General features: G+C 41.4%; 1 protein-coding gene and 1 pseudogene across 1 annotated transcript in view; one reads left to right on the top strand and one right to left on the bottom strand.

Annotated features, from left to right (window-relative positions):
• Nucleotides 1-11,147, top strand: part of LOC139723652 (uncharacterized) — a 90,562-nt gene extending 79,415 nt beyond the window's left edge. The window contains exons 5-7 of the mRNA XM_071634878.1: nucleotides 5,932-5,999; nucleotides 7,663-7,819; nucleotides 8,294-11,147. Of these exons, the coding sequence (XP_071490979.1) occupies nucleotides 5,932-5,999; nucleotides 7,663-7,819; nucleotides 8,294-11,147 (3,079 nt within the window). The remainder of the gene's footprint in view (nucleotides 1-5,931; nucleotides 6,000-7,662; nucleotides 7,820-8,293) is intronic.
• Nucleotides 11,148-19,223: 8,076 nt separating this feature from the next.
• LOC139723690 (retinol dehydrogenase 8-like) lies at nucleotides 19,224-25,511 on the bottom strand (annotated as a pseudogene).
• Nucleotides 25,512-26,556: the final 1,045 nt, after the last annotated feature.

Here is a 26,556-nt window from a genome sequence, read left to right as displayed (position 1 = left end):
GCTGCGCATCGAATTTATGTGAAATAGACCTGTTCAGCAATGTATGCACATTTACAGGTAATTTCCCCCGAGGACCTAGTATGTAGGTTATTATTTTTTTTTTTAATCAGCCTTTACTCGGTAATGCATTTTAATACTTCTCTAAAAAGTCAGCTTGCATGGGTTTTCTTTTGTCGGGCACAGGAAGGACCGTTTATAAGAAGGCATGCATAGCATCTGAATGTTAGGACATCGTATTGATATTGCGTTCTTACGTGTATGTAGATGTTTTGTATTGTTGGAAATGAAATGATTGAAATGTGTCGGTAAGCGTGTATATCTATCTTAATTCTTAGAGAGCTCCATCGACTATCCAACGATGTTTACGTCTCCTCTGCGCAGCATACATTATCATATATTGTAAGCTGTACAAGGGCTAGGGGAGATATTGACGCTTTCCAGAATGTAAAAGGCCGTGGGTCTCTTGATTAAAATCATGTTTTTTAGTAATCTAGTTCACTTTGGAACCAGATATTACCAACTTGTGCTAAATTCAACTCTCTTGGGGAAGCCGTACATGAAAATCATGAAAACTGAGACAACGTAAAAAGACAGAAATAACATGAGGTTATGACCTCACTTGGCAATCTATAAAGAAAATCAAGATCATAACATATAGCTCTTAAAGATCTAGGATGTCTCTAGACACGTTCGCATTCCCGTCATTAATAGTTAGTTGTGAAGGGCAAAACCGTGCGCGTCGAAAATATTTGTCAAGAATTTCCGTCTAGCGCTCAATTTGCTCAATCGCTTTGGAAAACCGTAGATGAAGATGATGCAAATTTAGACAAGGTCAAAAACGAGACAGGAAAACACAGAAGTTAACCTTCGATGGCAATCTGTACGGGATAACAAGATCCGAGGGTGTACCTAGACACGTTCACTTACCTGTCACTAGTTTGGTTTCATTTTGTGAAGGGCAATTCGCGTGGGTCGACAATATCTATCAATCAGACAGCGATGTCCATACACAAGCGAAGACAGGTCACCGACCATCCTCCGACCTCTGAAATCACTGGTCGGCAATTGCTTGTCAACGATTGTACAAGTTCTTTTTTTTCTTAAGTCGGAAAATGGTTGTCAGCGTTCAGCGACCGGTCGACGACCGGTGTTCTTGGAGATTTTCAATGCTGCAAAGAAAACCTTTTTTGCCGACCGAATTGTATGGGCTCCCCCCCCCCCCCCTTTCAATGGTCGTCGAAGTCGTCGAAGAGTTGCCAATCAGTTGCCAACCTTTCTGCGGGTTATCATCGGTCTAGAATTCTGTTTAAGTTTATCGCAAAACGTTAGCAAGGCGCTCAGCAACTCTTCGGCAAGTTGCTTTCAAAGCGGTCTCCAACCAGTCTGTAACCGATCCGCAACTAGTCGCCGATCGATGTTTCACATTAGAATTTCGGGGATTTGGTCGCCGATTTGTTGTCAGTGATCGGCACCAGTGATTGTTAGGTTGCTTAAGGGCGGTGACCAGTTTTTGTGTAAAATGTGTGACCGGGGCCTGTGGCGATGGCGTCCGAAATTAGTGGTCAAACGCTGATGTTGCTGTTCCTTTGGGGGTGTGGCGTTGGTGCGTCTTATTTTTCTGTTTGCGCCTGAGTCACAATCACATTTCTCTCATATTCTTCAATTGGGGGCAGCGTTGTATACAATTACTGCATAAATATCATGCTTTACTTCACACACGCGTCCTCATTTCTCTATCTCCGTATGAGTTTTCAAATGAAGTCATTTTCTTTGATACATCTACCTAACAGATGACCTGAGCAATTTTCAGTCACCATTAGTTGTCGCTGGTTTTGACATGGCAAGGTTGGGCAAGCTTTAACCCTTTGCGTGTCTATAAATAGAGAAAACCCCGTGGTGTTGCACACACTATCTGAGGTCCCTGACACAGAAAGAGTTAAGTAGATTCTTTTTTTCATCTCCGTTTGTGCTTGAAATATGAACACATTGCGAAACCTGTAATCAGTGATGCGTGTGAATGAGTTTCTGGGTTGAAGTGTATAGGATGCTTAATGTCCGACTTTATTGAAATACAGTCCTTGAGATACCACCTAGTCGCCCGTTTTATTGTTTTTGGTTTTTGTCATTGTAAGATGAAAAGAAAACGATGTCGAAGCCAGCCAGATTAGTGATTTTCATTAAAAAAAGAGAAAGTGTTTGATATTATGAGGCAATTTCTCGTTGTGGGTTACGAAAACGTCGCCAAGCATTCTCGGTGATGTCTTCGTGATTACTGAAACTTCATCATGACACGTTCATATCATTGATCCTTAGTTTCACATACATGAAATGCACTTCAAGATATCTTTAATGACTTCGGGTATCATTCATAGTGTGCTAAATATAGCCTCAAAAATCGTTGGTCAGTTGAGCAATCCTATGTTCAACAACAGCAGAGGGGGGAAGAAATAACAGCAATCAATGAACATCAGACAAATAAGTTGTTTTTAGTCAACGTGTTTTTCGTTCACCTGCTTCACCTTGCACACAAATCTATGATCTATGTGGTAAGTTTGGTGCATGAGTCCCGATCCCACTGTAAGATACTTTCAGTCATAGACAAAAACAATTTTGTTTACATTCTGCCCTTCCTCTTACGCCTTCGACAAACCTTGGACATCATTTCGTCGCAGGTTTTCGAATGGGCTGCTTGTTGATTTTGTGTATCGCAATCTTGTTATGTTTTAGCCAAGTTGAGGTGATTCATACCTCGGGTTCCTCGGGCAGACATTTGGCGTTGGGTGGCTAACGAGCCCTTCGCCCCATTTCGCCCCGTCACTGGCAATAAACAGACTCATATTATCGGGCTCCATGAGCTAAATGTCATTTGACCTTTTTGTGTTTTTCCTGCATTTTTTTTAAAGGTCGAAGCATGTTAATTCGGCAGATGCGTAGGCCTTCGTAAATGAGCAAAGTGCGAATGCCCCCTAGCTATAAGAATTTGATTATCCCCTAACTCTACTAAGGGAGATAGAGAAAAAGAAAAGAGTTAAAAATCATAATTCATACGACTTTTTAAGGAAAAAGAAACAGGCACAACACTTATACAACGTAATCGTGTGGGTATGTCAGCCTCATGTGTTATCATTAGTACACCTGCTCTTTTTACAAAACAACGAAATTCGTATCTGTAACTGTCATACATTCATTTCATTTCAATTGAATACTTCTGATAGTAGATCATGATACGCAACTGTTGTTAAAGGACAAGTTCACCTTCATAAACATAAGGATTGAGAGAATGCAGCAATATTAGTAGAACACATCAGTGAAAGTTTGACGAAAATTGGACAATCGATGCAAAAGTTATGAATTTTTTAAATTTTTGTGTTGGAGCCGCTGGGTGAGGAGACTACTACAGCTTGTAATGTCATATGCGTACAACCGTATAAAGAAAATGTAAAGAAAATTCAACATATTTTCACTTTTTTCGCATAATAAAAGAGCACTTGACTTGCCGCTTTCTAAAGGCAGGGGGAATAATATTACCCATAACATATGTCGGTAACGAGTCAAGGGAATGTGTACTTTTTTCAAAAGATGATTTTTTGTGAAATTCTCTTTATATTGTCCTTATATTGTTGTACGCATGTGACATTACACACTGCAGTAGTCTTCTCATCCAGCGGTTACTGCACAAAAACTTCAAAAATTCATAACTTTTGAACGGATTGTCCAATTTTCCTCAAACTTTCAATGATGTGTTCTACTAATATTGCTACATTCTCTCAATCCTTGTGTTTATGAAGGTGAACTTGTCCTTTAAACAGATGACTCTGTCAGTGTACATGAAGAAATCTCGTGCTTCCGACGGCTCAAGATATTGTTATAAAAGGACTATGGGGTATTAAAAAAGAGCTTTCATTGTTAGATTCTTTCTGGCATATGGGAAGTGGAATAACTTTGAGAATGAAATATCGACGTCCTTTAATCTTTCATCGCAATCTTTTTTGTTTGTTTGTTTCAGAAATTACTATGAGCAATGGGGGCAGATTATACTCGACGCTGACACGTCATTTGAAAACAATGTATGTACGAAGTATACCTAAACATACCCCCCCCCAAAAAAAAAAAAAAATGGACTAGATTTTTAAATTCTAAATTTAAGCTCCCCCTAATAATTACAGACAATACTTCCGAGTTTTCGTGTTCTATTTTGGACGAGGATTGAAAGAGAAGCATGTCGAACTCTCTATCCCTATCCAGTGTTTATACTCTGATTTCACGCGGGTATACGTTGTCAGTTCCCGTCGGTACGTAAAAACGGAAGGTTGTTCCCGTTTTGTTCGCATATTCAGTTTGTTCGCGCTAGAGCGGGTATAACCTTCAGCGACAACATATTTTTAGCATCTATAAGGAATATCACTATTAACGATTTCGTGAAGGGGGGAGGGGGACTTTAGAAGGGCGAGCGCATCACCGACAACCAAGAGCACTTCCTGCCTTGAGCTACATCTTGATAAAAAAAGACCCCAGAATAAGATGGCTCACCATGTGTGACGTCATAGCCACCTGATTTAATTGTAGGTACATGATCAAATTACTTATGCAAACGGTGGACTTACTAATTATTCCCTACCGCGATTTATATGAGGGGAGAGGCATCAAGCACCAAAGAAATTCCCGCCGTGCCGCTCTTTCATACAATTCCACTGGAACATATTGCTCGTAATATGATTGTCTTGGGGCCGTTCCGGCAAATTCGATTCGCATTTACATTTTAGGTATTCGGGATGGACTATACGAGTAGTGGAGGCAGTATTGCAGCGGTTCAGCATCACAAACACAAAGATGCGTCTTGAGCTTTTAAGAACGCAGTACCTGTATTTCATATCATAGATTCAAGGAAGCTATTGTTTCACAGAAACAACAACACTCTAGTTTGCATTGACTGATTTGGCGAGATATAGTACTATGTTCGTTTCTGTTGTAAAGTAGTAAAGACTGTTCAAACTCCAATTTTTATTAAACGCAAAATTACGCGATACTGCCTGTTATCAAGATCTTAAGTTTATAGAAATTGATAAGACGACTGCATCCATTCATTCACAAACTCCTGAAAGCTTCTTTCACTCGATCCCACTAAAACGTGGCACTGTCTCGGTCATGATGGACGACATTTTATGCGGCGCCATTTACCCATACACGCTATCTTGCTGTCGTAAGGACAGTATCGAGCTCTTTATGCCTTTTGCGTTCAACTCACGCCAGGTTTCAGGTTGGAACACAGATATCACGGAATTTACCTGATCCGTCAATTAATTTATCTTGATATGGACATGGATACGCCAGGTCGATTTGTTCTGAACGTAGAGAGACCGCAAACAACAACAACAACAACAACCGAGAGGCTGCTACAGAGTAACGTCTTAAGACGCAGTAGTCGCTTAATCAGACGGACAGGTTATAGAGAGGCTTATAAAAGTTTATAATGCCGGTCTTTCTGTACACTACTGTCATTCCAAAGACAATCTATAGGTTTCGCGTTATACGTCCAACCTCTTAGAATTACTGTGTAATTGAAATTACCTGTTGTGTGTGTGTGTGTGTGTGTGTGTGTGTGTGTTGCGCGTCTGTTTGGATATACTTTACGTGGCAAATTAGGAGTAACTTAAGCTTATGACCAATCTATCAAGGCAATCAACGGCTTTTAGCACTCAAATGGTCAAGTGTCCTCCAAATGACTATAGGTGCTCCTGACAGCGAACTCGAACCAGAGACTTCACTATCTAAAGTCCGTGGCAGAACCATGTTTCTCACTGATTCTATCCCAAGACGAAATCTCTAAAGATTAATGATAATGCACACACCATGTCTCATTGGGTTGTATTCTTTTGCTTATAATTATGGATCATGTTAGCCTAAACATTCCGTCATTGTTCTCTCTGTCAGGTTGCTGCGGGAGGATGGTGCCGCCAATGTGGACAGGGATGTCTCGGAAAAGCTTGGGGAGGAGGAAGGTAAGGACCCCTCCCACCCCTCCACATTCTTCCCAGTCAACAATCCCCCTTCCTCAATCCCCCTTCCCTGCACACCAAAATTTCCTGAAGTAACCTGGTAATCAAATAGAACAAAAAAGTTTCTTTTATTCGTAACGGCAGATAATAGTTCAAAGTTGGTAGAATTAAAGATAAAGAGGAATTCGACAAATCACAGCAGTTGTAGGTACTGCATTTGTCAATCATATATGACGTCATTTTAAGCAGTGCATCCATTACATCAATTAGATATCAACTGAGTCAAATGGTTTTTTCCCCTCTTCTGTATGACTGCGCTTTAAAAAAAATGATTATTTCAAGGCATTTTTCTCATTCTATTTTGATTGCGCTCGCACATTTCGCACGGTTGGATTCTGCTATGACTGTATACCAAATCAAAACTCGAACAGACACACAAACACACACAGACAACACTTGAAGTGCTGAAAGCAGATGAATTGCCGGTTATCAATGCAGTTAATACTAAAGTCAAGTGACCGTGAAACAAATCATACTTTAGATTATATGGGTTTTTTGTATCCGAATGGACATAACAATAGTAGAATTAATTTGTCACGTTTTTCCTCAAAATTGTCGTGTGTTGAAATTTCCTCAATCAAAGCAACTTGCTTTTTGGGGGTAAGTTACCCTTGAGGCAATCCCCCTATTTTTCTGTTTTGTTATCATTATCATCATTATTTTGCACCTGAGCGTTCTCTACGATAGCAGCGTAATTGGAAGTCGTGCAGGAAAATTCTGCTACAGGGTAGCTGACGATTTATTTAATCGGATGAAACTGTCTCGAAAAGTTCCTACTCTTGCTCGAGCTGTGCCGGTTTTTTAACCATTATATTTCCCTGCAATATTTGGATTCGCGTGTATGCTGATCTATTTTTGAATAGCCAGGACTAGGCATAAACCAATTTAAACTTTGAATGTGACTTCCCTCTTTTTCACTGTCCCTTCTTTGTCACTATTAATTTTAAATCGCCCATGTGTGACGAACGATCCGTCTTTTTCCAGTGAAACTTAATCACGACACGATGAGGAAGAATGGCTAGCATGGTCAACATTAGATCTCGCTTGATTATTTGACTATCTAATAATTTGAAGCATGTCAAATTGGACTTTTATCATAGACGGCTGAAGTGATGAATGTGGTTGTTGGAGAATTGTGTTTGTTTTGCGTGTCAATTAACTCCGAACTCCGGGGAGTTCAGTAATAAATACTGGTCAAATTTCTGGGGGGATTGCTACGGTACACACCAAACTTACAATGCGTCATGATCACCACATATACCCCCAAGTGAATCAGATTTTTGAGACTTTGTTTCCAACTATAAACTTTCAGTGACAGTGGTTTTCCAATGGAACAGTGTATGCTGTGAAACAATGTGGAGGCGTTCGAGTATCAAGAGAAACACTGTGGAATACAATTCAGTAATTCACTCCAACTTCGTTACTGCCATTAGACATATATCAAATTTTTTTCTAATCATTTTTACTCATTTCGTGCAGTTGCAAATTTAATTGATCCTCGTGCATTGATTTTAACCGTTCCGATGTCAACGCAGTATAGGGGAGTTTTTTAACTTCATTAAAAAAAAAAAAATCTTTCTCTCCCTCCCTCTTCGCTTTATTTCAGGCAAGGGTAGATGGACGCCCCCAACGTGCACTCTAGGGGAAATCACAGAATGTGACAGCGAGGTCTTGGAAGGACTTGATACGCCACGTACACCTCGCTCAAACCACACCACACGAAGTCGAGAGGTCTCATTCTCGGTCACCGAAAGAGAGGCGAGGTAGGCCGAGTCTTCACAGAGGGACTCCGAAATGTTGGATTTTTTTTTCCCGTGCTCTGCCCTTCCCTTCTCATTACATTCAGTATCTCAGAATAGAATATGTGTCAAAAGTGCTCTTCTAGATCTCGTTTCTCGAAAGTGGCAAGTTTGGGGCCCTGTGGCATAGTGGATACGTCCTTGGACAAGATGTTTTTACCCGCTATGTCCCTTGGTGAATAAGACATTATTATAATTATTGTTATTAAATGCGAAGTTAGTCATCCCTGTGTCATACAACCGTGAAAAAACAAACAAACTTTTCTTTTCCAATACTCTTGCCGTGATTGTATCATGTAAGTTACTTGTAGATTTTGAAATGAAAAAACATCTAACATAATGAAGATGTTGGTGTGATTTCTTCTCGGATTGGTTTAGTTTAAATTGGTTTGATCGAGTGTTAGACTAATTTGTGGATCTTTGCTCATCTGATCATAGGTATTGTGACCTCAATGGTGACGTCGCAGACAACGCGCAGGTCGTCATTCGACGCCATGGGGACATGAGCCCTTTACACCCACCAAGCGTAGAGGACTTCGACAGACCCAACAGGATTCGGGGAAAGTCCCCTAGGACTTTGCTGAACCCGGGTGAAGTGGTGCAGAGTGAACCTACCCGCTCGGGAGACTCCATGACCGTCCTGGTGCAGGTCCACAACCACCCGGTGAACGACGGCACGGGGAAAAGGGATCCAAAGAACCCCGATTTTAAGAGCAGCAAAGGGGAAATCAACCAGGTTCGATTGCACGACGAGAGGCAGAGAAGCCCGATCCGAGACAGCGGCGGAAAGAGAGAGCGAGACAGGAGCCTTGATGACAAGGTGTCCATCAAGGGCGACCGGTCTCCCGGGAGATCGCGGAGAAAGGAGACTGCCGACTCCGACAAACGTCCGATTGACAGGGAGAATAAGGAAGAGCGTCGTGAGCGACCGGAAACCAACGGTGATCCTGTTCCGATCAAGAAAGACCAGATGGCCAGAGCTAGTGAGTATCGTGACCTGTGGCAGCTACGGTCAACGCTAGAGATGCAGCACTCCTCAGATGACTCGGGGTCGTCGGAATACGACACCGTGATAGGCGGGAGTGGTGAGGATGATGAGCGCATGCTGCCTCCCATGCTGAGAAGTCCGACGTTGGAGGAAGAGAGCAGCGGGCAGGAGAAGAGCGAAGGAAAGAGCGGGATCGATGATAGCTTTGAACAACCTGTCAGTAGTATTAGCGCCGAGGATTCGGATGTATCCGAACGAGATCGCGACAGCGGAGGATCCGGTAAGGATGCTGCCCGAAACCTCCGTAAAATGCACGGGGACAGTGGATATGCCTCCATTGAACAGAAAACGGAGACTGAATGGAAGCGACGCCAAATGTTCGCAGCGAGCGATCACGAAAGCACCAGCTTTGAAAGCGCTCAGACTTTTACCATGTCTAGTGATAGCAGCAGTCCCACTGTGGACAAGCCACTGGTCAGTGCCGTTGTTGGACGCGCGAGTGAGGAAAGCAGACCGATGACGCGCAGAGGGGATCGTCGAACTGCTTCGACCAAGCGGCGTGAGTTTGTCGCAGGGCGAGAAGAAGCTATTTTCGGGAGCTTCAGCTTCCCAGAAGAAGAAACGGAGACGTCCGGAACAGAATCTACAATGACAACAGGAAAGGACAGTGACCAAGCCTTGAGCGATAGACGAGGTGCTTTACGAGAAAGAAAAGTGCGCCGCACGAGTCCGCTGGCGAGGTCAAGGGAGGACGGACTGAGTTGCTACCCCAAGGGTCGCGATTATAGCATTGACGAAAAGACAGATGCCCTTTTCAAAGAATTCCTCAAACAAGATGTGCTTTTCGATACGAACACTAGACGATCACGGCCGTACAGAAGTCACAGGTTACAGCTACACAACAAGCAACACAGCGACTCTATGCTAGAATACCCAACGAAAATCGTAACTAGTCAAGGGGGCAATGAGCCACGAAGCGTAAGCTTTGAATCAAGAGCAGCAACAGAAAGCTCGGCGAAAGAACGGCTTACTACTCTCTTGCCTGGCACGGGTAGATCAAAATCGCTGATTTCGCAAGACAGCATCGAGGAGGAATACTTACGTCAGGAGCGGAAGAAAACGTACAGCGCAGACTGTTCTCCGGACTCAAGGTCATCTCGCGAACCTTCGAGGGAACCTTCGCCGACTGGCGATCCGAAATGCCATCCAGCTCCTCCCTACAAGCACTCGTACGACAGACACGAAAAAGCAGCTATCCTCGACGTGCCTCCCAGGTTGGAAGACGTGAAGAATCGACGGAGCGCATTCCGTCTAGTCCGACGGTCGCCACAGGTACGGCGCGCAGGGGCTGCCTCGTTCCATGACTGCGCGGTGACAGCCTTCAGTGCAGACCTGAGCGAGATGGATGACGAACGAGAGCGCACGAGGAGGGAGAGCATCCCTTCCAGGCACTCTCTAGACTTGCGTGACCTCCACGATCGCCAAACGATGGAGCCACCGACCATCCTTGTTGGGGGTTATGAGACCCCCGATGAGCAGCACACGCCCGATAGGGAGGATCGCCTAAAGGCGCGGGGGCAGGATCCTCACCCTATTTCACCAAGCCGTAGGACGCCCTCTGACGAGTACTTGAGGTCGCCGCGCTCGGAGGAACGATCACGTAGCCCACGGAGTCGAAGGCACCAGCGGTTCAACGATGTAAGCCCGAATCGAGGAGATTCTTCAGGAAGAGGTGTTTCGCCGGGCAGGAGCGGGAACGCCGCACACTATCGATCAGCAAAGTCACCAACAAGACCAAGACGCAGCATGGAAAGTCTAAGCATGGACAGGGATGATAGAGTGTATCGTGACTCCGCAGAGGGTAGGAGAGATTTCTTGCAAGTGCCTGGAAATCGAGGAACCGGGCGCTCCGCCAGCTCTTCACCACGACATCGGCTGAGGAAGCACGACACATTCGGCGGAGTCAGCCGACCCTTCAGCGAAGAGTGCCTGTCGAGGAGCGACGAGCCCATCCGAGACCATCCTGAATACCAGCAGACGTTTCACCAGGGCCGGTACGTCCGGCCGATCGATTTCGAGAAGCTGGAAAAGCCCCACAAAAAGCCACATTCCAAGCAGGCAGAGAAGATCATCAGGTTCGAGACAACGCGAGCTGGCTCGGAGACCGCCCTTTTAGATTGCAGGGAAGAACGCAGTCGACGGGAAGCTCGCAGGTCGCCGGTGAGGGCGCACAGCGATCAGGATGTCCTCTCCGACTGGAGGCGAAACGGAGAACAGAAAGCGAGATCACCCGATAAATTTTGATATTGGCTTTATACTGGCACTGCGCGTGGATTGCAGACTGTTGTATCTACATAAGCACGCCTTGGTATTATATGCAATAGACTCACGAATAGTTACGCTTAATTGTCAACACCTGAGACATCTTGTGGTAGAAAATACTTGGTATAGCAGACGATGATATGATAAAACATAATTGTTACATTTCTAGCTGTCATTGTCTTTGAACATTTACTAGTGGTAGACAAGGTAAACCGATAGCTGTTCAAATTCATCCTATTTCACTGTGTTTCTGTTGATCTTGCGTTACGTTTTGACTCGGCAGAATGGTAAACCGAGCAATTGCTAACACCATCAAGAGACCAATATTCCACAGATAAATATGAAAAGTTAGTCTATCGATAGTAACTATCGATCCTATCTCCTTTAGGTTCATTTACGTATCATTTGTATGAATCCAGCATGCGATACCTGATATTCCAATCTCTCTTCTGTTGGTAAGAGGTAGAAAAATGATATGACAGTGCGAAGATGTTCAACAAAAGAGACAATCGAGTTATTTGCAGATTTTTAGCGCAAAATATTGCCATACATTGTCATTCATGCAATCATTGTTTACCAGTATTTATATCAGCTCCAAGTTTTTCAAGCTCGTGTAAAATTTGTATTAAATGCTTATTATTACGTGAAAAGAGAAATATCGATTTTTAAACGCGTCCGTAACCGTACGGAAAATCATACCAGTAATTCGAAACAATTTGCAGGTTTTATATTACGTAATAATCGCGAATGGCTGTGCCTTAAATGTGACCCTGAGTAAGTAATGCAATGATGGATCGAAGCTATGTGTTTGAGAAATGCCATATCACTCATGTTTGAAGAATGAGTTGTGTTTGCAAATGTAGTGATGTGATGTCATTCTCGTACCCGAGTAGCATATACATTTTTGGGAGGTTGAACCAAAGCAAGACGATCGAGGAAGATGGGTAGGCGGGAAGGGAGGGGGAGAGGGGAGTAGGAGCAAAGAAAACGCAGCTATTCTTGTAAAGCGGCTGCAACAGGAAAGGCCATCAGATTTTTCCAACCTCCTATGAAGCGTTCCATAGTTAGTTGCAATTTGAATTGTCATCGAAAAAAAAAGCAGTAGTAATCTTTATCATCATAAGCAGCAGCAGCATGAAACTTCGATTTTCAGGTCATAATTTCAAGCCGATGGCCATTTTTGTCAAATTACTGCATTAATGAGACTCATGACTTTTGCAGGATTTTGCCGGCAAGCCAGTCCTCTCTATACTGCGCATATTGCGTACGTGCATGCAAACTGCAAGGCAAGTTTTCCTTAAATATGAAACACCGCGCCAAAAAAAAAAAAGAGTTTTCTCAGATACACTGTATTCCGTTGCATCAAGTGAAGACAGTTTAAAAACCCAAACTGTAATATTGATTTGATTTTGTTCTTCTGTTTTGTGAAGGTTTTTTTTTAACTTGGGGGGGGGGGGGGATATTGAGAATGAGCTGTACCGCACTTTGCAATCATCATCAGAAATAACTACATGATCGACAAAGAGGGCGCTTGTTCTATGTTGATATATTTACATGCTACACTTCACACACCTCGACATGCCACCTTTTCCTTGTTTGGTTGTCGAGTTTTGAGGTCGATGAATTTATAGTACTGTTCCTCATCGATTTGTATCAATTCGAAGAATGCAATGGAACTATATGGGGATAACGTAATGCAAAAAAAAAAAATGTGCAAAAGACATCAGCTGTGCAGCTGTTCGGGGCCTAATGCCCGACAAGTTGCGACTTACAGCTGATGTGCGACGAATCAAATTCATGGGGAATTAGCTTTTTTTTTCAGACTCGCTTGCTTCTTCGGTCGTTCCTGGCGCTAGAACTGCTATCGTGTCGGTGCAGTATTCGATGATCGCGTTGGGGTGTTTACAAGAATTACATAGACAAACTGTGTTTTGTCGCATGAATGTGTGCAGATTATACACTGTGGTAGATACAACGGGGTACACAAGAACGGTTTGAGGCATTAAAAACAACAAGAACAAGAACAAGAACAACAACAACAACAACAACAACAATAGATTAACCGTAGCCTGAAGAAAAGCTATCGCTTCTGGCTCCTCTGGGCATTTTTGCCCATAATCATTGACTTTTGCCGGGTCAGTGTGATGAAAACATACTTACCATTAGCTTAACATATTTCATTATGTAACGTTTGGAACGTTACAACTGTAGGGTCACTTTTTGTAAGTGTGATGCGTGTACTCATCATGTGGTATCAACGAGTATTAATGTGTGTTTGCCAGTAATCATTCTTTGAAAGAAACGAATGTAACTTTGTCTGATGCGTATTAACTATTTCTGACAGCAGTAACCTCTCGGTTTATCTATTACTAAACATGGACTACAGAAGATGGTATAAGATTCTCAAATATGAATGTACTGTACTACCAACAAAATTGAAAGGTATCCAATAATGTGCAGTTAATGCAATATTATCTTAACTTTTATCGGCATGGCCTGCATGTGCTCGCAAGTTCAAAATTAAGTTCTCAAAGGGAGAACCCAAATGCATTGTGTTTTCGTTCCATCTATCTATCCATCTATCTATCTATCTATCTATCTATCTATCTATCTCTGTCTTTCTCATGCCTTCTGATTTTCTATAATTAAAACCAATTTCATCCGACAACCTCGTACCTTCATCTCAATTTCATATCCATGAAGCAACATGACATAATCACTATTCTGCAGCCGCGTGGAGTCCAGGTTTGGATTTCTTTCTGTATGATGAAATAATTATGTAAGAGTTAGATAGAATCTCCCGTCGACGGTGTGCAGCAAACCTGGGGGTGTTTTATAAAGCTGTTCGTAAAGTTACGAACGACTTACGAGCGACTGGTGATCAGTTCTTGTGCTGAATTATGGAAATTCTGATAGGTATAGCACATCAGAGCTGATCACCAGTCGTTCGTAAGTTGTTCGTAACTTTACGAACAGCTTTATGAAACAAGGCCCTGGATGATTTTTTACTGGCCAGGGAGGTAACCCAGAGGTGCGGTGATCACTAAGCTCTGCAGGCCAGGCATAGAACGTCACTGAGCCTTGGTGAGATAAAATTTGATCAGAGGCTGCTTACAAATGTTTTGGTCGACTATGCAATATCTATACGGACTCGGCTCCGTTGCCAGAGTTGCAAAAGGTCGTTAGTCGTATGTGTGAATAACTAAGATTGGTGCAAATGAAAAAAAAAAAAAGAAAAGGAAAAGGAGTTCCTTATCATCTCTGTACTTGCTCGGCGTTTAGGGTCAATGTTACCACAAGCTTTGGCTCGCTGGAAAAAAAAACAACAACCAAGATATTAATATATCTGCGGATTTTTTCGTTTTCTTTTTAGTTTGTTCTTTGGCGGGTTCATTTCTATTTCTAAAAGATCTAAACGTTTATGCCCTAATCATATCGTAAATGGCATAAGTGTAATAACATCAACGCATTTGAGAACATAATTATGCAAATGAAACTGCTCTGCGGATGCCGCGCCTACGCACAGTGGCAGCTCTCCAATGGACTGAATAGTCGATTCATGAAATACAGTATCGAGTGACAAAATACATAATTCCTCAGTACAAACAACACAAAAAATCCTGTATACGGCTACTGATGTGCGTTTGTGACAATTGGCAAAAGGGTCAAAGGTCACTTGCTGGTATTGATTGTGACGTAAAAACAACTTTGCTTTTCATGTGACTAATCATTATCCGAGTGGGTCTTTCATAATCGTTCTTGCCTCCTTTTCTCCGTTAATTCTGCTGATCTTGTTATTTTCTTTCTGAAGACCCACGATGTTCAAATGAAATTTCGGGAACTAGAATCTGTGCTGACTAATATTGTCGGAAAATCGAGTGGTTTCTTGTGTAATACTTTACATTCCATCATATTCTTTTTTTATTTTGTTTCTATCCGAAACCTCTTAAATTATGACTGTAAGATCGGCTGCCTACGTGTATATAGTGTTACGAGAAAATATTTTTGTACATATCATTATATTGATTACTTAGTAGTGTGTAGATGCAAAGAACGTGAAATTTTAACACAAAGAGATATAGAGGAACGAATTTCTGGGCTACTCTTGCACATGTAATGCAATATAGGCAATAGGGAAAATAATACGTGTAAAATGAACGAGCAGCACTCTTACTAAATATCGTATGTATTGAGACTTACTATATAGACTATCTAAAAACGAAGAAGCCTTTAAATGTATTATATTGATACACATGCAAGATACAAAAGTGTCAAATTGTAACAACGAATAAAACGAAATCGAATATATTGTTTAATCATTGTCAAAAAATGGTCTTTTCTTTGTGAAGCGTATTCGTCATCTCTCGCTGTTAACATCCCTTCCTCCCTCTCTTTCTTCCTCTCTCTTTCCTCTGTATGTCTGTATATGATTTTTTATTGTTTTATTTGGCGGTGCTGAACACAAGAATATACTCACACCCCTCTCCACGTTTCCAAATGCAACGAAAACGGCGAAACATAATAATTACTGATTGATAATTGATTACCGATTATTGATCACCGATGATTGATGGATGAAAGTCACACGTTGAAGGTCACACTTGTGAGATGGGTATTATAGTCGCTCACCTCACTGGTCCTAGCTTGTCCAAAAATTCCTTCCGGACAGATTGAAAATAACACACACTTCACGATTATCAGTTTTCTAGTTTTGTATTCTTCTTTATTCAACCACTTCTCAGACTCATCATAAGCAGAAATTCATTCATTTGAAACAAAATAAGGCATAAGGCGTTATACATATCGCTACCGTCATTCGACATATGACATTAACTTGGTTTTTGTTTTTGTTCTTGTTTTTGTTCTTTTTTTTCTCGTTATACATCAAGATTTGGTCTATAAAATAGCGCGTTATGCAAGACCATTACCGAACTAACCCCAACCCTTACCAAGCTTACAGGATAATTGTGGTAGATTGCATGTCATATCTCTATTTTTGCTTTCTTTGTGTGTGGAGGTCTCTCGCAATACTCTGAAATCTATATCCTATTATGGTTCATCAATGTTATGAGTATGGCACTTTAGAACTTCTGCTTTTGAGGATGAAGGCCAATGAGGCCTACAAAAGTATGAGTATTGCAATCAATCAACCCTTTAATTTGCATTCAACCTTTGCCACAAAAGCAATCTCCCCTAATTGTGGTGACGATGGAGATGATCGCACTATAGTAGTAGCCCTAACACCGTGCATGAATGTAATCTCGCCAAATAATTACACTCTATACGTCCAGTTTTAGAAATACATAACTACGGCGACGATTACATTCGTCTGATGATTCATTCAAGACATAAGTGTCACCCAGTGGCAGAAAAATAAATTTGTATTTACATTGAATAGGCCTTACACAATAGGTATAATTATCATATAACATCGAACGCCATCCCGATTTTCATGACCTAATGGAAAGTAATGTAACTGAATACTCTATCAACCACACCCGTTGTCTCGGGAATATTGAGCAGATCGCGTCGGAGTCAAAATAAAGACCTTAAGTCACATGATTACTATTACTGTTTTGTTCTAAAACAATGTAACGTGTCTCACTGCAAAAAACAAACAAACAAACAAACAAACAAACAAACACAAAAAAAAGCTTAAGGAGCAAAGTCTAAAGTGTCGCGTATGCAATATATTGATCAGTGCAAAATCACATGAACGCAAACACGCTAACTTTGTACAATCTACCAGCAAAATCATCAAAGCAATAAATACAACAACAACAAAAATGTTTGAATAATCACATTGATGCATATGTAGGGTTCAATTGTATAAAAAAACACCCTACCGTTCAAATATTTTGCAATAAATCCGCAATATAAGGAGATATCACTAAGATTCTCGATAAACCATTACGGTGGCGGCTTATTCTAGAAACGGTTCTGAAAGAAACTATTGTTCACACTTTTGGTATATCTAACAATAATTAACATTGATAATTCTGATTAACATTTTCATGTTGGTTATCTTTATTCCTGACTCACATTTTATAACTACATACAATGTATTTAGAAGCACAAAGTTGTTGTTTTTATCATCTGCAACTTCTAGCAACGATGCTAAAATTGGACATGGCAAGATCGGTCATCATCACATGAAGAAACCAAGCAAAAATAAAATCATGTGCCGGTATATATTTCATTTCAATTTCTCGAATTTCATTGAGCTGGTGTGAGGTTAGTTCCTAAATAGTTATTCATGCAAACGTGGCGTTATTCTACAGACGACTGGAAGCTTAAAAGTGGCACTCAAAATGTCCAGATAATCAACTTGTCATGTCGAAATCCAGTAGGAAGGAGATTTTGGAGAAGAATTATTGATCAGAATTGGATCCCGTCGTTTCTACATTCTATGGAATAAATCACTACAGATGACAAGGTCTCGGATCTAGTCATGTCAACACACTGTAGAAGAGAAAATCAGATGACAAGATTATAGAATCCATCATGTTTATATACATCAATTTCAAGAGAAGATCAGTGGCCCGTTGCATAAAACTTATCGTTGAATTTCAATGGTAACTACCGTCAAAATTAGGCGTCACAGCCAATCAGCATCAAGGATTATAAAATTTACTGCTAATTTGAAGACTTACCGCTAGAAAGGAGCGGTAAGTCCAGCGGTAAGGGTTTTATGCAACAGGGCCCAACCCGTACGAATAGAGGAGCAGATTACAAAATACCGGATCTTGCCATGTCTACATCCTGTACAAGAATGATCAGGTGACTATTGATCTCTGAACCCATCATGCCTAAATCTTGTAGGAAAGATGACCAGATGACTAGAGCTTGGATCTTGCCATTTCTACATCCATTAAAAGAGATCATCAGATGACAAGACCAAAACTCTGGTCGTTGCTACATCCTTTACAAAAGATGATCAGATGGTTATAGATTAAAAACATGTCATCTGATCATCTATATTCGTGCGGACGTATTCGACATAACGAGATCTTAGATTTCATCATCTAATCATCTGTTCTATACGGAATGTTGACTTGACGAGATCCGAAATCTTGTCATTTAGTCATATCTAGATATGACGATATAAAAGATCTTGTCTTGCTTGTGGTCTGATCATCGGTGATCTATCACTTGGTCAACTCACCTCATCTAATAGCCATTAAGTCTCAACCCACAAGGTCTAATCCTGTTTCGTCTACAACCAGTTCGTCTAATGACCATTTAGTCCAGTTGCCACATAGCCTCATTACCAGTTGGCCTACTTCTATAACTCCACAAGATCTGAAATCTTGTCATCTCATCATTTTCCCGACTGTCCACATGGCAAGTTGATTTACTTGGACATCTGGGTGGCACTTTTAAGCTTCCATACACACGGGTTGCAAAAATCGTGGATACGAAGATCCAAGGGGCACTCATTGAAAGGGGGTTGTAAAGGTAATTCAAAATATCCCCCACCCATCGATACTTCCCCTTTTACTAAACAATCTGTAGGCACATTACACAAGCCAACAAAGAACTACTATCCGATTTGGTATTCTAAAGATTTCCATCATGTTGCATACGTGTATCCTTTTCAAAAACACGGACTGGTACCATTCAAACTTCTATTTTATCACGTTATTTTGTTTGTTGTTGGAATCATACACAAGCCAGCATATCACTAGAAATACGGGGGGAAAAGCTATATACTTCTCGTCAACATTTGGTCAGTGGAGTATGAAGTACAAAATCAATAGAAAATGACTCTTGAGAAATGTGCGCGAGAATGACCGCGTGTATTAATTATTGTGGACCTCTCAGATCTGAGACATCTAAAATGCTGGCAGTCTTTCGCAAACACACACAATCTCAGACACACACACACACACACACACACACCTTTACGCAGTCACATACGTACAAAATTAAAAGACAATTGTAACAACAAGCCTATCAACCATGCGACTGGGAGTCGAACTTTGCAGCATAATATCTATGAGTCCGGAGCGACATCCACAGCCCCATGCCAGCCTATTGTGCTATACAGCAACGTGCTCACGATTTCAAAAAGTAATCCCCAGTCACGTCGTCCCCAGAAGGATCTTTGAACCTTTCCGCAGCCAGCTTTCTCGACTTCTCGCTGGTCTGGTACCGGAGGTGCGGTCTTTCCGAGTCCACCGCCTCTTCGACCACATCGACGATTTCGGACGCCGTCTGCGCCCCGCCGGCGACCGTCAACATGGTCTCCCTGCGCTTCCATATCATCCTGTACATTTCGCGCGTTTTTTCGTCCACCCTCGGATCGTCCATTTGCTCGCGGAGAACGTCACTCACATCTGGATTGGTCAGGACGTCGGTCTCAACAGGTCCCGGCTGAACGTTGCTTACCCTGCAAGAGAGGGAGAGGGGGAAGGATAGAGAGAACAATTATGATGGAATAATGGATAACATACATTACTAGTGTACCCTACCATACAAACTTGTTCCCAACTATATATAGCAAGAGTGAAAAGAAGCAATAGTGTGCGTAATAAGAATCATTACTTCAGTATTCTAAATCGCGACCTTTATAACAACAATCATCGTAAAAGAAAGAAAGATATTATTCAGAGGGTAGAGGTGCAGGTGCTATTTTCTTCACTTTGTCGCCCTCTACCAATTAAACTCGCACCTGAACACTCACCCCTCTGAATAATATCTTTCTTTCTTTCATTTATCATGCCTTGTCCGCCTTGGACTACTTAACATAGCAATGTCGATATTTCGGAGCTTGGGTATTATTTTTTGTTCCATGTTCATCGTGTCACTGCCGGCAACCAGGGACAGCCTGGTGGTAGTGTCGCTGCCCGAAAAGCAGTAGATGACAGGTTCGAGGATGTGTCCCACTGGTTCTTTTTTTCCGAATTGTTCGTTAATTTACAGATCAGCAGTTGCGATCTTAACAAAGTGAAGAAACTCGCAACTGAATATTCATCGTGATATTAAGGTGATGATGAGTAACTTTATGACAGAAGTAGCAGCGGATGTAAGATAGTTGCTGTAATATTGCTACTGTTGTCATGGATGCGTACGCTCTGTGTATTATTACGCATATGATTATCTACTGAATTTAACCGGTGAGAAACTTTCGCAAAGACGTGAAGTGGCCGATAAGTTGGTATAAGGGAACAGCAACTGCAACATTATGTCAGTATTGAAAGTTTCGTTCTTACCAAACGTTGGAATGCCGCAGGGACATTGCTAAGCATTCAGAGAACCCCTCGAGCGCAAACTTGGAAGACCCGTACATGTCGTAAAACATCACGCCTATAGGAAAACGTAGACGATGAGAGAATAACGTCATTTTTCATTCACTGTGGCCTTATTTATCAAGAGCAGCTTAGCGTTGAAGTATAAACATTGATCCCTAATAGTCCCTTCTCCCCGGCCGTCATTTTGATGACCTAGAGGTGCTATAGATGGAGCGGCAACTCTTGGTAATCCATGCAAACATGTTTGGGTTCTACAGCATTGCAATGGGATGTCTAACATTCATCCACGTTTGGCACCACTCTAACTTCCAAGACAACATTTGGAAACAAAGAAAAAGTTTCCCTTTTCTTTAAGTTACAAGCTGTACTTCAGTGTATTTTTTTTTATGGACTACTGGAATTTGTTAAGAACCGTTTAGGAAAGAATTCGAAGTTATACACATGTATTTCTGCTGTCCTCGTAATGCGCAAATCTGAAATGAAAATTTGGTCCTCTCAAAGACTGAATATTTTTCCGTATTGCGCGGTTGATAAGTCACATTGCTTGATTACACGTAAAAATATATATGTTGCTACCACCATGACCACGGTGAATACATTATTCCAACACTCAACAAAGGTTTCTCACCCATAATTCCCGCCAATGAAGATATGTTAACAATCCGACCCGACCTCCGTCGCTTCATGTGCGGAATCACTTCCTGGGTCATCCGAACGACTCCGAAGAAATTGGTGTCGTACATCTTCTTGAAAGTAGAAATGCTCGTCGCTTCGGCTATACTCATACCGGAAATGCCCGCGTTATTCACTGACGGAATTAGAAAAAACAAACACACAAACAACGGTTTATAATGGTAAATACAATTCAAATGACAATTTCACTATTAAGTGATCAAGTTGACCTTGATAAGATAAGTAGGGTCAATCAAAGGGGGCAGTCTCTCAAATCTATCATAAGGAGATGATGTATTTTTGAAGTTGGACAGTTTGAAATACTTCCACGTAACAATGAATTTTGAATAAAAATGGAGCAAGATGGCGTCTGATATTCCTCCGCAATACCTCATCATTCTTCCAATGTAAGAACATATTGATAATGAGAGACGACAGCTTCACATGACCAGCAAAAAAAAAATAGAAATGACAGATTGAAAGTTTGATGACACAGCCAAAATATGTTGATGGTGAAGTCAATAACTATAGTAAATATCAGAAGTACCTCCATACAGTACTTGAAAAAGTTTCTTTTAATCTTGGACCCCATAATACAGAACTTTCTCCAAGTAGTCCTACATTGTGATACCAAATAGTACAAATTTCATGACAATATTACTGTGAACCATTGCCACAATATGGGGAAACAGATTCATGGCGGAGGCATAAAAAAAGATACCATCGCTGAATCGTAACGATTGCTTAAAATGTCGATGGTACTGACATTTTTTTGTTGTCTTGAATTACTATTCTCGTGGCATGAGAACGAATTTCTAACTAAATTCCGTTGGGCACATGTATTTTGTAGTGAGTTCTTTTTTACTTTAAGTTGGCAATGTCCTCTTGAGGAAAGGATTGTTCATGTTCCAAATAGTATCATGAAAAAGTGATTATTGATAACACTTCATGTGCAAACGCAGGGTACAGTGTGCCTATGACATACTAAAACATCTATTTGTCCGTGTGTATCCAAGATATGAGAGACCGTTTCCACGATCGTTTTTTCCTTTGTGACGTCAAGCTCTCGGATGAGAGGGTTTTATTGAGGGCGTTCCCTGCCGCTGCTTCAAGTTGTCTTTCTTGGACATGTTCCTCATGGTCGCGTAGACGATCAGCGGCTCCTTGGCGCGCTGGGCCAGTCGTTGAGCGGTCACCAACCCGATACCGAAGAGCAGCCAGTGACGAGCGCTATTCGAGACGCCATGATTCTGGCAAAACAAGATTAATCTTTATCACAGAGAGAGATAGAGTCCTTTCGTATGTCATGGTACATTTTTGTTTGAATAATTGAATTAATGAACATATGTACTCACGCTCCACTCTCCACACCAAAGTGATGACCCCGATGCGATTGGGATTACGTGGTTAGAACAGCTCGATCAATGTCGGCCTATACCGGATGATCATAACAGGTCTAATAACGAATTCATTGTTGCAGGTATCTCAGCTCATGAAATAGCTCATAGCTGAGAAAAAACTAGAAAAGGGAATATTTTGCAGTTGTTCTTGCAGAGCCTCCCACCGGATGTAGGGCCTATACACCCAATTCTTTGTTCTGCAAGTGAATCCTCATCACTGTTTGACCGCATGTGCACCGACAATAGCAGATAGGATCGTATCAGTGCAATTACCCCCCAACCCCCCCCCCCCCCCCCCCCTCCCCCGGCAAAATGTTGGTTAGTGATATAAGGTTAGCGTAAAGATTAGGCTTCGGGTTAGGTTTAGGGTTAGAGTTTGGGTTAGGGTTAGGTTAAGGATTAGGTTCAGGGGAAGGGTCCGGGGTATTTTGCCCGATAGGATCATTGAAGCGAACGTACAGCCCACCGGAGCGGGATACCATGTTATCCATATCAGTTCCCCTCTATCTGGAGGATCCGCTCAAGCGCAAGGCGCTGACTTTGTGGGTAAGATGGCCTCCTTGACAGAACTTGTTTGCCAACTATCAATGAAGTCCTATCAGGCAACTACTGTTACGCAGCCGTTTATAGGGAAACGAACGTCACCTCACTGCATTTCATATGCCGTAACAAAAGTTTACACCAAGGGGGGGGGGGGGGGGGGGGGAGGGGGAGGGGAGGGCGGTCGCTCCGTGTTTGTCCATGCAGGTACACGTATATTACGTAGAAATGATTTGCCATTACATATTCGCAATAATCACAACATTGATGTATTCAAAGTGGAGCTAAGAAAGCACATTTTATGCTTAATTTACGAAGTAGTAGTTTGTTTATTTTACCATGTTTGTTTCTACTCGTTGATTCCGATTTGTAGCATTTTCAATTTCACTTCTTTCAGGCGATTTGTGCACTTCTGTAGATTTGTATTATTGTTATTATTATCATTAGAATAAGGGTATATTTGATTTTTACATCCGAGGCTTTTTTAAAGGGTATGTCTTTATTTTCTCTCTTTCTCTCTGGAATCCTAATTAGGAAATATCTTGAAAATCATAGGAAAGAAAAATATAAAATCCTGGAATCAAATTCCTGAAATCCACCCTATACATAGCTTTGAAAGCTTATTCCTCAATGCAGGATTATTTCATTTCAGAAATAGGAAATTATAGGAGATTTTAGATTGAAAATTTTTGAAGTACCGGTAATAGAAACATTGGCACATAGACTGGAATGACAGCTTACCTGAGAAAAAAAGGGGTACGTTAAGCAATGTTCCGGATTTAGGGAAGTCGGAATGGGGTGGGGTCTCTAAAAGCCTGCGAAAAGCCCGCGAAAGGGGGGAGGGGTTCAGAAATTTTAACAATCCTGAGATATATGGGGGTGGGTGGTTTCAAAGGGAGGGAATGAGCATATAGGCGTATCCAAAATGATACTGAGTGAGGGGCAGGGGCTAAAAAGCCATACTCACATAAAAGGACTAGGATTGATCAAGAGGTATACAACATGAAAGACGTCATATCTTTCTTGTGCATATATTTCATGAAATTTTCAAATGTGTCTTGCTTTACTTGAGGCAGAAGAGGCATGAGTGAGACCAATAATTAATGCAGGTATATTTGTTAATAATTTGTTAATAATAATGGTAATAACATCAATGATAATAACAACAACAATAACAATAGTGATAATAGTAATAATCCATTGTATTCCTTAGGAAGGATAGCATCTTAAGTGTAATTACCATTGCTCCTATACCAGAAGGTCCTCATTACCCTTAAATTGCCAGGTACTAGCTCATTTACACACCTGGGTCAAGAGGAACGTATAGTGGGTAAATTCTAAAAAGGTAAATGTTTTCAATGGGAATGTTCATAAAATGTATTCATAAATTTACCATTAGGCTTTGATTGTAAGTTGTATATTTTTTCGGTCACTCTAATGAATATGAGAAAGGCAACTTACCAAAACCAAAATCAATGTCTTTTATTATTCCAGCGCCCCTTTCATTCTCTATCTGATCTGATCCCTATCTCTCTCCTTCTCTCTCTCCGGGGCACGACGGAATGAGTGATCTACCAATGAGTCACGTGAAAGGGGTGAACTGTAAAGATCTGCTACCTCGATAAAATGGGTACAGAGATGAAGTCATTTTCCATTGACCCTTATCATCCCATGACGAGACAGCCGTGTAATGTCTGCACATAAGGCCCATCGTTCCGTACACGAAGATATGCAGTGTATACATGATTGTTCCATGGAGCTTGTAGCTCCATGTTGTACGTATAGGCTGACTGATTGTTGCGTCAGTGTGTTCATGTCATGTTTCATGTACCATTATAGTCATACTATTATTATGTATCTCCATGGTCACACAATGGAGACTATATGCCTCCTTGTTCGTGATCACACTGTCTGTACCGCTAAAGTATACATAGTCAAGTGCACCGGCGAGATTCCGATCTGGGAAACGGAAGGGCGAAGGTCGTCAGAGTGGCACGTGTTTCGCATGCATACATCAATATTGAAGCAGTGGAATCTATGACCGGGCACTCAGCACAGCATTACAAATATAAATGGATCTATATCCTAACGCCGAGAAATACCGTCGTAAATGCAGGGCTGCCAGCTCTCACTCATTGAGAGTAAGACTCACTCATTTTGGTCCTTTTTCACTCTAAAACTTTATTTCATTTGCGTGCATTTTTATTGATCTCACTCATTTTCACTCCTAAATTATAGCATTGGCCTATGGGAGTCTCACTCTCAACTAGTTTCCATTGTTGGCAGCCCTGTAAATGCAATTCATAGTACATGCCGATTAAGCTGTTTGATTCACGTATCCATTACTGTTGGGTGTACTGTAATATTCACTAGCAATCATACCTGTTTTTTGTCTCTCTTCACGATCCACGTTCCACGTACCGAGAATTCCGTCTCGTGTCTTCTGCGTAGACTTTCAATGGAACGGAAGAACATTGGTGGCAGCCAACGTCATGAGGAACATATAACTGCGGCTCGAGTTGGTTTAATAGTCACGAACAATGTGCGCATACTGGGAATACAATGCGTCGAGGGGCCACAGTCAAGGGCAGCGGTACATAATGCAATGTACATGTACTAGGTGTTTCAAAAAACATTTCCCACTTTTGATCATTAATAGCTCAAAAACTATTCATTCGATAAAACTGTCATTGATGTAAATAATAGCTGAATAGTGTACAAATTGGTTGAAGGTAATTTGAATGTGAAAGCATACATCAGTTTCATTAAATCTAAGATTGATTTTGAAGTAAGGTTTCAGATTTTGATCAAATTCTAACCCTCTGTACAAAAATGAACTTTGCACAGGAACCAATGATGTGTATGTGAGTGTGTGCTGACAATGGCCCTGAACAATAGACATGCCTGAACCACCTGTTGACTAGGCGTCAGTCTCGTGCTCCCAGGCACATGAATGCTTAATCAATAATTCATGTGGATTGCCCTGGGCACTGCTAGTCTGGATTCATGCACGGTAAAGGGTAAACTGCATGCACGTGGAAAAAGGAAGCACACGTTTCCATGTGCTTGCAAACACCACATTCCGTTCCAGCTGGCAATCATTTTCAATTTTTGCTTCACATATCACTAAATTTTGGATATAAATAAGCATAAATGATCTAAAGTTCCTCATTTTAATACAACTGTCTACTAATTAAATAGTCTGACAAATTTTTCGCTTTTTGATAAGAAGAAATTATTTTTGGTAAAGAGTTCAGCAGCATTTATCATTGGGGCGATATGTTTCACAGTAGATTTATTTAAGGCTCCATTTACACAAGTGTATACTCTAATTGATTTTCTTTGCTTCCTGTCACCATGTTTACGATAGAACAGAAGGTATTCATTGTAATTTCGTTTTTCAGAAGTAGGGAGAGCACTGTCGAGACCCAACGACAGTATCGGCAGGCGTTTGACTTTACACAGATACTGCCAGAGGCTGAATAAAGACTAGTTGTTATAGTGGAATTTCTCATGAATAAATAA

The sequence above is a fragment of the Diadema antillarum genome, unplaced genomic scaffold (genome assembly GCF_040938485.1).
Source record: "Diadema antillarum isolate AM-2024a unplaced genomic scaffold, OU_Dant_1.0 scf00000197, whole genome shotgun sequence".
Lineage (NCBI taxonomy): Eukaryota > Metazoa > Echinodermata > Echinoidea > Diadematoida > Diadematidae > Diadema > Diadema antillarum.
Note: the sequence above shows the minus strand (reverse complement) of the source record. Positions and strands in the feature narration are given on the sequence as shown.